Source organism: Formica exsecta, unplaced genomic scaffold (genome assembly GCF_003651465.1).
Source record: "Formica exsecta isolate Colony F162 unplaced genomic scaffold, ASM365146v1 scaffold591, whole genome shotgun sequence".
In the NCBI taxonomy this organism is placed as follows: Eukaryota; Metazoa; Arthropoda; class Insecta; order Hymenoptera; family Formicidae; genus Formica; species Formica exsecta.
In genome coordinates, this window is record NW_021853185.1 from 587,628 (window position 1) to 603,524 (window position 15,897).

The 15,897-nt window shown below is 35.9% G+C and overlaps 2 protein-coding genes across 2 annotated transcripts in view; one reads left to right on the plus strand and one right to left on the minus strand.

The window, feature by feature from the left end:
• Nucleotides 1-6,408: 6,408 nt before the first annotated feature.
• LOC115242378 (cyclin-H) lies at nucleotides 6,409-8,438 on the plus strand. The gene is made up of 6 exons (XM_029818612.1): nucleotides 6,409-6,673; nucleotides 6,945-7,169; nucleotides 7,248-7,421; nucleotides 7,492-7,717; nucleotides 7,800-7,911; nucleotides 7,981-8,438. The coding sequence occupies exons 1-6, from the start codon at nucleotides 6,557-6,559 to the stop codon at nucleotides 8,123-8,125; spliced, it is 999 nt and encodes a 332-aa protein (XP_029674472.1). The 5' UTR covers nucleotides 6,409-6,556; the 3' UTR covers nucleotides 8,126-8,438.
• A 179-nt stretch (nucleotides 8,439-8,617) lies between these two features.
• Nucleotides 8,618-15,897, minus strand: part of LOC115242379 (homeobox protein ceh-19-like) — an 8,203-nt gene continuing 923 nt past the window's right edge. The window contains exons 2-5 of the mRNA XM_029818613.1: nucleotides 15,562-15,684; nucleotides 11,026-11,252; nucleotides 9,220-9,356; nucleotides 8,618-8,988 (exon numbers count right to left, since the gene is read on the minus strand). Of these exons, the coding sequence (XP_029674473.1) occupies nucleotides 8,775-8,988; nucleotides 9,220-9,356; nucleotides 11,026-11,252; nucleotides 15,562-15,684 (701 nt within the window). The 3' untranslated portion in view covers nucleotides 8,618-8,774. The remainder of the gene's footprint in view (nucleotides 8,989-9,219; nucleotides 9,357-11,025; nucleotides 11,253-15,561; nucleotides 15,685-15,897) is intronic.

Sequence of the window (15,897 nt, forward strand, 5' to 3'; positions counted from 1 at the left end):
GCACGAATACGAATTAGGACCGGAGTCGCAGCGGGATCGGTCGATTTCGAGTATGCTGGCGCCTTGGGCAACGGTAAGTTTGTGCTGCAGTGGGTCTAGCCACTGCTCTACCCTCTGTAATTATACCGTGTACAACCCACCGCCGGCTTTACTCTTTCTCCGAGAGCGTTACTCCTCTCCCTTCGTTCCCCGTACATTTCTGTTCCTCGACGATGTTTCCTCTTGTTGTTTCAACGTGCGTCTCGCCGGCCGTGGTCCCGCCGGGGGCGAAGGTTGCGCTCGAACAGCCGTCTTCGAGTACCTCTTTTGCCATCTCCCTCGAATCCTCGACATAGTCGACATGTCGATCTTCTTACTCGCTTTTCAATGATTGCCCGACGTTGGTAGCCGAATATTTGACAAAGAAAATAATCCGGTCATGCCGTGCAAAAATATCCAAATATCACCCATTACATTGTGAGAGCAAAAATCGTATTACACGGTGTTATTTTTTATGACTTTGATTGTATTTGTATGTAAAATCTAACATTAATTGTCATTATTTATTAAAGCATAAATCATGCCACTATAAATTTGTTCTATAAGAGCTTCAATAAAATAAAATCAGCTCTATCGATTGCAACAGACAGATAAGTCGATGCGCGTTCAACCTTTCACTATTACATACTCCTGAGGCATGAAGATCAAGTTATCGTTGTTGCTCTCTTATCGTCGAATCAAGATTAATTTTACTCGACGTAATTAGCACTGGGAAATTATTGCAAGTAACGCGCGCCCTTGATTTACGAGATCGGGGACTCTCAGTTCCGCGCTGCCTCGCTTCGCTTTTCTGATCCCGAGATTTCGCAATCTTGTATCTACTGCATTACGCAAAATCGTGCGAGCAATTATCTCACGCACACGCATGTCGACGCGTAGATAGGTAGATACCCTCCGTCCATTGCGCCGACCATCGTCGCGACCGATCTTCAACGAGCAGGAGCAGCGCATCATCTGCATCTCGGTCGCCCCGGGGTGCTTAGTGCCGTGTTGTGGATATTCGAGAGAGGATAATTGGTTCGGGAGCGCCATTTCGTTCGCGCGATCACCGCGATATGTATCCCGATAGGTATCTAGCAGCGGCGCTATGGCGATTCCACGAGCCGATTTAATATTCGTGAAAAACGCTCCGGAGACGAAGAACGAGTGCGTAGTCCCCTCAGCTGTCTTCGTTTTTTTTCATCGTCTTATTTATTCTACAAATTATCGAGACGACTATCTGCCTGCGTTGTAACACCGCGTATAATCACGGAAATGAAAAGAAAGAGAAGAAATCCGCATGACAGCGCGGATTTGCATCAAGTTTATCGCTTGTTAGATTTCTCTTTATATAAATTATTGATTATTGTCATTTGGTTATTTTATAGCTAAAAAAGTGTACAATAGTCGAATAATTTTATTACGTATATATGTATAAATGTGTAAATATGTATAAATCGGAATATCGACAAATCCAGATTAAAATACGCCAGTAGAGTAAGCCAGAATGTAGTCAGACTATGGCAATTTAAGTTCTTTGATCGATATTATTTGTATTGTAAATAATAAAGTTTATTTATATATATTTATATATATTCTACCACATCCAATATCTATAGTTATCTATAAAAATTTAAAAAATTTTGATGAATAAAATCATTTAGTTTTTTTTTATTAAGTTTGCAAAAAATCTTGTCTCGCGAAAACATTGTAGAAGTCAATGATGTCACTTCAACCCGATGGTTTAAACCGAATTATATATATCGTTCGATTTATAACGAGAGTCTACGGTAGTCTTGATAAATTGCAGTAATCTCAGTTAAATGCTCTGTAACTCATATCATAGATATCATCGATAAACGCTAGCGCTGAAGTTTGCGTACAAGATGATCTGCATACAACACTTATTAAATAATAAATTGTTGCGAAAATGTATTATTGTGAAGTTATCTATAAAAATTTAAAAAATTTTGATGAATAAAATCATTTAGTTTTTTTTATTAAGTTTGCAATCTCAGTTAAATGCTCTGTAACTCATATCATAGATATCATCGATAAACGCTAGCGCTGAAGTTTGCGTACAAGATGATCTGCATACAACACTTATTAAATAATAAATTGTTGCGAAAATGTATTATTGTGATTATTCCTGTATTATAATTTGTTTATTAAAAAAATTTTATTTTTCTACAAGCACATCTGTAACACGAGTAGATTAATATTTCGTGAAATTCAATTATTTTTATAACTCAATCAAGAATCTAGCTTTTTCTATCATCTATCATCAAAGTCATTCAATCTTTCAAAACTGGAAGATTTTTTTATAATGCAAATTTTAATTTCCATCCAAAAATTCAAAAAATTATACTTTTTTTTTTCTCGCGGATAATGTATGGATTAGTTGCAAGAAGGGTTCGAGACAAGATTAATGAACAACATGTACAGGATATACATATGCATGCATGTGTACTGTAGTAGCGCGAGCTATTGTACCGTCTTCGTTCTCCATTGGGTGTACATGTTTGTTGGGACACAGAGATTTATGCTTTATTACGCAACGACGCGTGTAGAGACACCGCTCTATAACGTATATAATCGTTTCACTAATGAACTAACGCTATCCGAAACACCCGATAAAAAGATAACGCTCACAATGTCTGCCACCGCCATGAAATATTGCCTGTTAACACGAATATAACGGTAGATTAAAGAATTAACGAGGCTCTCTCTCTCTCTCTCTCTCTCTATCTCTCTATCTCTCTCTCTCTCTCTCTCTCTCTCTCTCTCTCTCTCGTTCGTCACAAATCCGTTTTCCATCGTGCCGGTTTATTCTTCTCATTATATATTCCTTTTTATCTAGATATTTATTCGCGTCCATCAAATTCTGTGCACACGAGATGTGCTCGCGGTATTTGAACACTGTTCCCTTCAATGAGCTTTTTAATTAACCGTAATTTAACGGCAAACGTTTCCTCGGCTCATAGATTTTAATTTGCTTGCATGTGTACAGAAAAACGATGGCAATTCTCCCTGCGGTATCATTATTTATCTATATATCTGGGATATTTTTAAACATATCGTCTCTTCAGGCAACAAGTAATGAATTAATTAACTATGTTTAATAATTATATGGATTAAACGTATTACTCATGTTATGTCACGCAAATGCAATGTCTCGAACTTCACGATAATAAAACATTCATGTCTAATTAAAAAATTATTTTGTCGTCATTATTATAATTACGAGCCGCTTAATTAATTAATCAGTTATATGCGTACGCTTTCTTTACCAGGAAATAATTTAATTTTAGATAATGTACATTATCGCTAGCAAATATAGAAAACGAATGTACATATTAAACAACAAACGATCATTGCTATTGTTATTACATTGTTTTTCGAATATAAACCCATTGAAAGATTTCATTATTGAAAGTCGGTTTTTTATCAACAAATTTTAGAGCAAATTATAAACATTCACGTTTCATATTTTTAAGTTGTACTCTATCTTCTCATACTGTTGATGCTGTTATTCGTTCTTTGTGGATATTCAATCGAGTATTCTTTTTTTTTTTTTTTGCAACCACCGACTTGCAAGAAAATACACGCGATTGTAAAAATACATACGCATAGAATCATTCGTAAGGAGAGACAGATCGTGATCATCGGTTCGATATATTATGCAAATATGACATCTGCCACGTCAAGCGACACGTTTTCGACCAGAAGCTCGCGTGCGCGACCGATCGGAGTGTTAAAATCGAGCGTGAGGCCGATCTTTTTGCGGGTTAACCGACGATATTACTACCACACCATGCAATGCATCAGTCGCGCGTCCATATTTGCGTGTTGATTCGGCGAGAACCGTAGCTTCGATCAGGTTCTATTGGCGAAGGTCCGTCGAACATTAGAAATTATGCGATACAACGAGCGCGCTTTAATTACTTTAAATATAAAAATAACAAAATATAAACGATAGAGTAATGCACTCTCTTAGGGGGATAATTTCAAATTGATATAATTTATTTAAATCTCACCAATTTATTCGTTCGTCTAATAAAAGGCCTATAAAAAGTACGCTCATTTATATCTATTCCATTCGCGTATAATACCGTAGTTAGAGACAAGATATATGACAACGCCAACATTAACCATACGTCGAAACACTCATTTTTTCCGCAAACATCCCTAACAATAATCACTGACATCAATATCTGTCCATACTGCTGTCCATGTTGTTGCAGCCATCGAGGGAATGGTAATTTATTAGTTTCTTGCCATTCGCTGGAAAGTTCTCCTCTTGATTGCGGCGTGCCTGAAAGGTGCGAAGGTAATCCACTTTATTCGTCACACCTCGCGAGCTAGGCCGGGCATTGATTTCGCATTAGTGCGACCAGAGCACATCGCGCCCATTCCGCCCAGTCCTCTTTCTCTTCCTCGTCGTCGATGCCGATGTGTACACAGTGCGCACGTGTACGTTCACGTGCTCTCACCGCGACTCCATTCGTACAAAGGGAGCGAAGCTTGACGCGGCCAGGTTGCGGCACGCAACGTCGAGGGCGGCGGCGACCGCAATATTAGATTAATGGCGGATGTACTTCACTTTCGGAGGGCGCCCATCATGGAATCTTCACGGAAATTAAACTCCTCGAATATGCCGTTGATTACTAGATTTCGTAAATTCGAATTCGATATTTTACTTCAGTCAAAATTCGAGAAAGAAAGAGAGAGAGCTCTTAGCGTCGTTATTATTGATACAGCAAATTGATAAAGGGAATCCTTGATATAAATGGCAATTGTGCATTGTAATGCTAAGAAAATGCGTCGCGAGAAAACAAATCAGCATATTTTTACAGATATTTAAAGCTATATCAGTTTGTTTTTTCATAATAAGAATATATCAAAAAAAAATTAACAAAATGCTTATTAGTGTATCGACGTAATAAAGAATTAAAGATATCTATTTGTGTTATACTGTATGTACAAAAAAAAAAAAAAAAAGAGATTTACAATCTCTTATCTTATTAAATATAAATCAGGAATAATCGCATTCATATAAATATTAATTTATTGCCTTTCTCTTTGCTTTTCTTTTTCTCTCTCTACTGAATACAATTAACCACTCAAAAAATTTCGAAACTCGTAAATCAGACTTGCGCCTCTACCCACGCGAGCTGCGTTCTCGTATGTAAATCTTTGACAAGCATCTGAACCAGTTTCTATCTTCGATCGATGCGAGATCGCAAACGCGTACCGGGCGAAGATCCGGCGGGCCAGATCGCCACGTGACAACAACAACGACGACGACGACGTCGACGTCGCGGCAACGTAAACCAACGTTGGAAAAAAACGACGCGAAGAGTTATAGCCGTCGATGTAACGGAAGAAGAAGGAACACGACGCGTCTCTCTGCTTGAACAAGCGGCAGCGACAGCGATGGCCTCGAGGGCCCGAGAAACGTGGTGGAGGAGAAGAGAGAAGAGCGGAATGAGAGATCCCCGACTGCGATCGCGATAAGATGCAGCGGCGTTGTCGGTTGACAAAGGGTCGTTGGAACGCCTACTCAGATCGGACGCACAACCGCTTGCGGGGGCGTCCATATTAAAATCGGCCACCCGTCTCTCCTTCCCTCTCTTCATCCCCGTTATTCCCCCATCATGCCCCACCATCGACCGGTCCCGCGATCTTGTTTATTACCCCCGCGCTGTACACGCTATATTTGCCAGAAAACGCGGCAACCCTTTACCGACGTATGTTGCAAGTGTTGCAGCTGACTCGAAGCACGACGTTTAGATAACTATTGACTCGCTGCATTTAAATTTCCATTTATCGCGATTAATTAATATAACGTTTAATTACTACAGCTAATGTTTATATGTTTTCTTAGGATTATTAAAAACGCACGAGATCTATATATGACAATAATATTATCAGATTATTGTAAATTTGATATGTAATAATTATGAGATATATAAGAGATATAAAGATATCATAAAAAGATTAGAGATATAAAGATATAAAAATGTGTCTTTCATTCTCTAAAATCGTATGTATAAGTAAATATGCGTATTGGATTAATCATGAGTAATACATTCTTCAATAATGACGGCGTGTGTCACACACACAGAGATATAAAATACAAATTTTCTTGTATTACGATCTAATTATATAATGTTTATGCACATACCTGATGCAATATTAAAACTTAGATGCAAATATCTTGTGTACGTACTTTTTCCGCAAGGATATTTACACGAATGAGAGAAGACCCTGACTTCAACGGACAAGAGTAGCGTGAATTTGAAAATATGATTCATGCTGCACTCTAGAATCGATTTCCTCAAACAGTTTCTCAAATTTTCAGCAAATTCCTACCTATTCAACAAACGATAAATGTGTTCCCAATAAAACGGTGTGTTTATATGCGAGTGCTTTCAGTGACTTCAGTTTCTAATTTCAGTTGAACGTCATTTTTCGCGTTATGTGAACTTCGATAATTAAATAAATCTGTTTTTTTCATTAATCAAGCATTATCAAGATGTTTCCGCAGAGCTCGCAAAAGAAATATTGGATGTACAGCGATGAAAATGATTTGACTATATTGAGGGAAAAAAACAATGCTGAATTTATTGAGAAACATGGAATTAACATGACTGTGAGTCTATTTTTTTTTATAAATTATTCGACCCAATAAATTTTATGACTATCGTTTTTTTTAACTACGTTTTCAATTCTATGCATACTGATTTGTGAGTGGAAATACTGATGTCGAAAATTGAAGTTATGTATAGGTTATGTATATGTGTAATATTAGTATTAAGTATATATGTAATATTATTATTGCAACAATTATCTGCAATACCAAATGTTTATTCAATCAAAAATTTATTGTGCACGACGTAATTATGACTGTTTTATTATAATAGCCAGAACAAAGGGAGGAATATTTTCTTTCGAACACAGAGGAGCGTACGCTACTACGTTTCTATGAATTACAATTAAGAGATTTCTGTCGTCGATTTAACCCACCAATGCCTCGCGCTACTATAGCCACTGCCTTACATTATTTTAAAAGATTCTACATTAGGAACAGTGTGATGGATTATCATCCGAAAGAAATCTTGGTTACTTGCGTTTACCTAGCATGCAAAGTAATTATTCTGCCTGATATATCATTTTCCACGATATCTGTAATCTGAATCTTCTTACACGAATTCCATGATTTTTAGGTCGAAGAATTTAATGTCTCCATATCTCAATTTGTAGCAAATATTAAGGGAGATAGGGATAAAGCATCTGATATAATACTTAATAATGAATTGCTTCTCATGCAACATTTAAATTATAATCTTACAATTCATAATCCTTTTAGACCTGTGGAAGGACTTATGATTGATATAAAGGTGATTTTTTTTTTCTTTTTTTTTCATTTTCCATAAGACAGGAATAAATACGTTACGTATGTTTTTTTAGACAAGGTACACATCCTTGGAAAATCCTGAAAAATTAAGGCCATATATAGATGAATTCTTAGAAAGAGTTTTCCTCACAGACAGTGTTCTTCTTTATGCTCCAAGTCAAGTTGCGTTGGCTGCAACTCTGCATGCAGCATCCAGGGCTTCTGCAAACTTAGATAATTATGTTACCGACATACTTTTCTCAAGAGAGCAATTGGGAGGGATTATAGAGGCAGTGCGAAGTAATTTCATTTTATATTGCACAAATTTGTATGTGCTTTTATGATACAGGCTATTTCTATATCCACAAATTAATTCTTATAGAAATACGTTCAATGGCTAAATGCGTTGAACCTCCATCGCGAGAAGTGATAAAAGCTTTGGAGAAAAAATTGGATAAATGCAGGAATCAGGAAAATAATCCTGATAGTGAAATGTAAGTGCATTTATATGTTCATTATCATATTTTAGAGAAGATTGTTTGTACAAGATTAGGGAATTTTAGATATAAGCAGAGAATGCAGGAAATGCTAGACGAAGAGGATTTACAGGATAATGAAAAATATGCAAAAATTATTCAGGATCAGGCGGCCTATGACGACAAAATACTAGGAGTTAATAAAATCTTATCTCCCTCTGCTTTAGGATGATATATATACATTTTACATAATAATAAATTATATTGTAGTATATATAACTTTATAACCCATGTATATTCCTCAAATAATTTTACAGCTTTGTTTTTTATTTTTTTTTGGTAGTAATAAATAGGATATTACACAGTGCTGTTATTTATTTGCATTTAATCTAAAATGTAAATATTATTATATTATTCGTGTTTCTTTTGGTAAAATCTCGATATATAAATATCGTACATATATTCAATTTATAACTACTATAGTATTTTAAATAATTATTTATTTTGTGTGTATATTCTCTTCTCATGTATCTTTAATATATAAAAGCACACATAAAAAAATATCGATAGTCATAAAAATTTATTGTAATAATATACCTAATTCTTACCTTATCCTTTATCTTAAGTTTTATATTCCGGAATTTTGCGAAATTTCACGACGGGTACATCTACTCTATCAAGGGACACGATCGAATCTCGCATCAATTTATTGAGACATGTGCGCATATTTTTTTTAAATTAATCGTAATACATTCACAAATCTCAAATTATAATCTAATACATCTCCATTTTTCATTAATTTAATATCATACGGCATGTTAAATAATTTAATTGTTAACGTTTTATATTGTCCGTCACTGATAACACTTGTTTACCTGAAACTAAGGATCGCGATGCCTGAAGTCCAATCTTTGAGTAAGATGATGCGCGAGATAATTAGTCGGTATATTTTGGAAAATAGACGTTTGTTGTCTCGCTGACAAATTACTGGGCAATGGTTGAATAATGGGTAATGCAGGAGGCATGGCCAACGGTGTTAAATGTTGTGGGATCAATGATACTCCCGATTGTGGTTGTCCCGGGTAATTGAAGAACCTACGGAAAGACATATATTAGTGCCGTATATGGGTGTGTGTTTATGTTAAGAGCGTAAAATGTTTAACTAGTATATATTAAAAAACAGTGTTTTGCCTCAAATACATATATCTAGCAATAAAATCTTGCGGAGAGAATAATAAATAATATATTTTTTATAGAAAAAGGGGGGAGAAGGCTTTTTAATAGTAATAAAATAATACATTTCTTAATATATTCATAGATTTATACCATAAGCGATCACCAACGAAAATAGGTCGTGGAGCTGGAATTCCTAGACTGGAATAATATTGCTGAGCCAATAATTCGACATCATTAGTGTACTTTCTTTTCCATTTGGTCCGTCTATTTTGGAACCATATCTTTATCTGCGAAATATATAGGAACTTATCAGTTAATCAAAGTCTTTAAATTAACCGAGATTGATATTAATCGCATATTCAAGTTTAAATTAAAGATTCAATGATATATTCAATGATAATTCAATTATACAAATATATGTTAATTCATGAATACTTAATCAATATAGTATTGCTCGGAAATGTAATTAATTATTTAATATTATTAAATCTATTTAGTCATAAAATCGCTAATACATTTTCTTTTTATAGTGTCCGATCTCAAAGTGGATATATCGTAGAAAAAATAATTATTCTTTGTGCGGGTCAAAATTTCCCACAGAAAAACCACGAATCCCTTTGGTTCATGGTAAAAGCGGCTCGCAGACGTACAGCCAGCCATGTATTCTAATTAAAAAATCGACGCCTCTCCGGTTCGTCGCCTCGACGGCGCGCAGCAGCCGTCGTTTGGTACATTTCGTTCCGCGGCGGATGCAAACCTCGCGACAACGGAACATACGAGATAGCCTGCGAGAAGGGGAGAAAAGGGAGCCCTCCCGAACCGGCTCGTTAACTCTGAGAAATATTGTGACAGTTATGTCTGCGGCACGACGCGTCTCCCTCTTTGCCTCCAAACTGTCGTCCGATCGTTCCTCCCTTTCGGCCGCGATCGCGGAGATAATTATTCGGCTCGTTCGCGATATTTCGACCGGCGCTGGCAATTATTGCCGGCAAGCAACCGACCGATGAAGGCATGGCGCAATCTCCGTGATGGCGAATATTCTGGGTGCTCGTCGTAAATTAATTAGTTTAAAGCACACGGGCGAATATCAAGCGCACGCTACAAAATGCACGGAGACTTACGTAACTGACGCACTCCACGCATTTGCGGAGGAATCGTGCGGACCGGTTAATATTAGAAAATAATGTGCTCGTGGAAGATTCGCGGCGAGATTACATTCGATGCTGAAATAAAAGCGAGACCGATAATAATGCAAAGATTATTTCGAATACATTTCATACGTTATGAAATTGAACTATCACATTTATTTAACTTGATAATTTATGCCGGTAATTCCAAACACATACAACTCGAAATTTCATGAAATATTTTCATGAAGTTTTTCAACATCTGTCTTTTATAATTATATAGCTGATTTCTCTGGTTTCGTTGAATATATAAAAAAAACTATCTTTAAGAAGAAATTAAGTGCTTAAGAAAAAAATTTCTTTCCGTAACAGTTCGCGAGAAGGAAGGGTGAGCAAGTGCTAATTGGTTTTAAAGGACGATCCTCCCCCTGGCGCCACGATCTGGCGCCTACACATATGGTGCTCCATGGGTCCATAATTTAGAGTCAGTTGATTTTAAGGAACTCGGAGTACAAGGAACTTAAACTGCTTCAGGTGTTGAAAAAAGGTCTACGGAAGTAGGAGACATTATCGCGATTTATTGAATGCAATATCCTATGTTTGGGTATATCCGCTCTCCAATTTTCCGTGTTCTTTTCCAATTATATATGTTTATGGCACGGAAGAACTTGATATTGGAATACGTTAGAATGATTGGAGAACTGTTACCAGTGCTTTTAAAAATGAGATAGACACAGCTGTCGCTTATTATTAAGTCAAAATGAAATAAATATATAAAATCTTTTAAAAAAGAGGGAATTATTTTTTACATCAACATTAAGATATTTACTTGCGTTTCCGTAAGCTTCAAGTTTTTGCTCAACTGCAGCCGCTTTGCCACGCTCAAATACTTGTTCCTTTCGAATTCCGCCTCCAAAGATTTAATTTGCGCAGCGGTGAATGCCGTGCGTGGCCTTTTCTTCCTTTCGTCGTCACTAATAGCGGCGGCGGTCTTTTCTTGAATATCTCTGTCCGCGCTCGTGGTTGAATTTGCACCACTACTGCTGGTGCACGCTTCTGCAACAATATCCCATATCTTATAATACGATGAGCAACATAAACAACAACACGTCTTCTGAAATATACTCTATAAGTTATTCCACAATCGCATGTATTAACGATATAATGATATAGTATATAAAGACATAAATCGGCCTTAATCATCGAATACGTAAATGCTTTTTAATGATCGAACCGGTATATCGGAAGTAAGCTGTCAAACACGGCCTGATGAAGTAACTGCAAATTATAAAGCGCAAGTCGCTGGATATGGAAACGAGAAAGTATCCTGGCTGCTGGAGCGTAGTTTAACTGATACGAGCACCGAAATCACGTCATTATTCACTCGAAACCCGTTGCTTTCGTTTCGGGGCACCATATTTTATTCTTTTAATCGCTTCTGAATGAAGTTAACGCGCCCGAGATTATTCAAGAGATCAGATCATGCCGCTAAATACGAGTGGGGCTCCAATTATCACCGTGGAATCCTCTTCCTCATCAATCTCAAGATTTTTTGTCCGTCAAAGTTGTTTATATTTATATTTATCCCGGCTTACAAGCACGGTCGTACACGACGTTGCGCCGCGTGTCATGAAGAATGTCCTCGGGCTCGCTTTTAGGCGGTTGGTAACAAGACCGCGCTCTCTTAAGCGTCGGAGGATCATCTTCTAATTATCTGCCCATTCGTCATCTGACGAAAAAGCGTTACACCGCGACGCCGACCGAACTTTCACGCTTACGACTAACGCTGAAAACACTACACTACAGTTATTCACGATAATATAATTTTAATATTTTTTGAATAGTTTGTTAAATAATTCTTCAACGTCGACGAAGCGAAAGATGTGCAATTTAGAGAAAACGATTGCAAGGATAATAAATCTTTCGAAAAAGCTATTCACGGCGAAATCATTTCGAAAAGTGCCGTTTACTGGCTACTGATTGTTAGATGACGACGTATTTGTCGTGTTTCTCGCGTTTTCTCGCTATAACCGCAGCATCACCAGCTAAAACTGTACCATCTGTAATTCACTTCGATGCAAACGCCTCCACATTTCGCACTTTTAAAAGATCATGTCAGCTGTTGAGACAGCGTTAACATTTCGCATCTGTCATATCTTTCAAGAGAATATTTGAACATGATTTATGCTCATTGTTAATATATTATGAAAATGTTCCAATTGCTTTTTCTAATCTAAAATCATCAACATTATTTTTTTCAAGTATTATAAATATACTATTGATATAATGATGAACCTAAGTTAAATATTCACGATATATCGTTCATTTAAGAATACAATGATAAAAATTTAGAACTACTGCAAAATAAGATTATTGATTATTATCAATATATAAATTAAGAACATTTAGTAATTTTTTTTACTTCTTTGTCAATACGCAATACGCATAAGATCACCACAACCTGCTCATAACCGGAAGCACGTCGAAAGAAGGAGAAGAAAAGAGTCTGCAAGGGGTGAGTCTCGCACGGCTCATTTGTCGTCGAGTTTCTGACTCGGTTGCATTGACGAACGAGCTCTGGAAAGGAGCAGGAAAGGATTGATGTAGAGGAAGCAACCGCAAAAAGGAACCGACGACAGGGAGGATGAAGGGGAGCCAAACTCGAGGGACAGAGGCACGTTGGACGTTGCGGAAATAGAATACCACGCCTTCTAGTTTACCTAATTGCTGCGAGCCACAGCGAACTTGTCTCCTAATTATTCGGTGACGAATAGCCCGAGAGCAGAAAGGCGCGATAAAGCGCGGCCAAATCTTATTCGTCTGACATTGCTGGTCATTTCATGCTGGCGATCAACTGTAAAAATAATTAATTTGCACGCGACTCGCAACGATTGACAAATCTGCCTCGAAGATGGTTCTACGAATAGGTCTTTTGTTGCTAATTAAGACCTTAATATTCGAATAGTAAACTTACTTAAATTATCAAAAAAATTAAGGAAGTAAAGATGTTACAAAAATTTATAATCTATCATTTTTAAAAATTGGAATAATAATTTTTCAGTTTTTCCTATCTTATGTCATTAATATCTCGGCAGATAATATTTGAAAGTAAAATTATACGGAAAATGGTCACATATAGATGCAAAATTATTATTCAAAATCATAATGGGTTCTTTCAAGAAGAAGCTTTTCTCTCGCGTCATCTCTTCTTCCTTATGTCTTATGTTCTCTCCCAAAGATTTACGTGTCGCGTTGACGGCTTTGTAGTTGGACGCGACGTCCCACATATCTCAGTCCCCAACATACGACGCAAACGAGAATTGTCCTTTCCTTAGATCCCGAATTTATCGCGTCGGCCATTACGGTGTGTAAATCACGACGCCGTAAGTTACATGCCTTCGGATGAAAATTAGTCGTTGAGGCCCTCGAGGGCGTGCGAGATGCCACAAAATTGAGTCGCTCGGCTCTTGTATTAATTATCCGTAAAAACATAAGCCAGGTCGTTCTCTCCATTATGTCGTGTCGGACGATGATTGAAATATTTTAAAGACAATATTGCCTCCAGCGATTGTACTAACACACAGTAACTATCCTCGGAAATAATTTTATGTAAATGGTTTGCAATGTGTTGAGCAAGCTATAGTGATACATAACAGATGACAATAACATAAATTCGTCTTATAAGAATCTTATGATCGTGTTTCAATTTTGACCTTCCAAAATTTTAACTTTGAAATTTTAGAAACTTGGAAAATTTCTTAATCGAAACACAGTTATAAGATTCTTATAAAATATTGTTTAGTTAAATTTAAACTATTCCAATGATTTTTAATAAAAGTTCTATAGTTTTGCAAATAATATTTCGGAGGAATCTCAAAGAAGTTTTACTCCGTTCTTTTTCATTTTATTACAAGCAGGAGAGTTGCTGCAGATTTCCGTGGCAGAATTAGCAGGAGACAGATAAATAGTGAACGAAGAGCAAGAACATTGAGTGGGCGTGGAGCCTGCAGGAAGTAATGGATCAAACTCACAGGCGACGTCCTTTCCACGCAATCTTACGAATTCGTTATCGCGAGAAGTCTCATATGAATTTTATAACAATCAATTCGTCTGATACCTGTGATCATGTTGCCGGCTAATTGGTGCAATATTAGTGGATAGCAATATAATTCTCGACAGGCTCAAAAGATCAAAGTAATATTTGAAGATCTTAGAAAAGAGAGACTCATAAGAAAAAAGAGAGAAACATACACACTTGAATTATCATTAATTAAAATAAAACTACTTTTATTTTCTATTTATCAGATCAAGATTCTATGAATAATACATTGCAAAAAATAATTTATTCTTCATATTAATATAAAAATAAAGAGACAGGTAATAGTCGTCATCTAAAGGAATAAATTTTGTTAAAAAAAAAATCTTTATTACTCATACTTCTTTAAATGTGATAACATTTTCTTTGACATCGCAGCCTCTCTCTGAGAAATATGAATTATCAATTATATCATTATACAATTACATGTAAAGAAATTATAATTTCCCCAAATTTAATTGTTTGTTAACAGAATTACTGAAATATCAGGTTTAATTCTTTTGAACTAGATTTATATGTGATACGCAGATATCGTCAAGATTACACTAACAATAAGTAATTTCTCTTCGATACGTATGACATGTTAATAATATTTTAAGCTAAAAACATCAGTATTATCATCGACGAACATGTCTTTATTAATCATCTAATTTGAGGGAATAAATATGTACATTAAGTATTTCCACAACGCGATACAAGAACGGCATTCTCGGCTGTAATAACTTCAATGGCTATTATCGATGAATTCAAATATTCGCGAAATCTTTATTTCATCTGTTTTCATTCGAAATGTCTTTATTACTCAGGCGATTAACAAAACAAATACAGGTGTTATACACCTGTATAATGTGCAAACTTTGGTATTGGCGTTCACACAATAAGCAAATTTATTTTTCCAAAAATCTATAAAAGTATGGACTTTTAAAGCACGGACTGTATTGAAAAATAAATCTGTCACGTGATAAATAAGTCGATATTTTAATTAAAATTCTATGCATTGATACCCATCTCCTAATTCTGTGATTATCTACATCAAGCGGCAAAAAAATTATCTAAGCAAACACGATTAATTAGAATATAATATTATTTCTTTGTAATTAATAGTATTTTTGAAGCCTTTTTCTATAACATTTGTATATCTTAAAAAAATATAATTTTAATTAAAATATATATAACGAGAAAATGTTCATTCAAAAGGACATTGTATCGCAAATATTTATGCGACTGTCTGAAAGTGTAATAGTGCATAATGATACTAATGAAACTCACCATAATATATCTCTGGCTCGGGAGATGTCGAGCATACTATGTCGGTATCGTCAAGCTCAATTTCCTCCGCCATTGACATGGATGAATCGGGTGCAACAAGCATTCTCGTCTCCGATTCATTATCTGGCAAATGCAATTATTTTGTTTAATTCGCATCACACAGAATTGTACTACATCAAGATTATCTACAAATTGTATTATGGTTCCGAATAGAAAGAGAATGTATATTGCAGAGCTTTTAAATGAGAATTATCTCTTCTGTTACGTAATAATGAAATATATAACAAAAAAGTTTTTTACATAGTATTTCTTTTATATATATATATATATGAAATA

Coding starts and splice junctions, on each gene's coding strand:
- LOC115242378 (XM_029818612.1), top strand. CDS start 6,557: ATGTTTCCGCAGAGCTCGCAAAAGAAATATTGGATGTACAGCGATGAA. Junction 7,170..7,247: donor GCGTTTACCTAGCATGCAAA/GTAATTATTCTG, acceptor CATGATTTTTAG/GTCGAAGAATTTAATGTCTC. Junction 7,718..7,799: donor GATTATAGAGGCAGTGCGAA/GTAATTTCATTT, acceptor TAATTCTTATAG/AAATACGTTCAATGGCTAAA.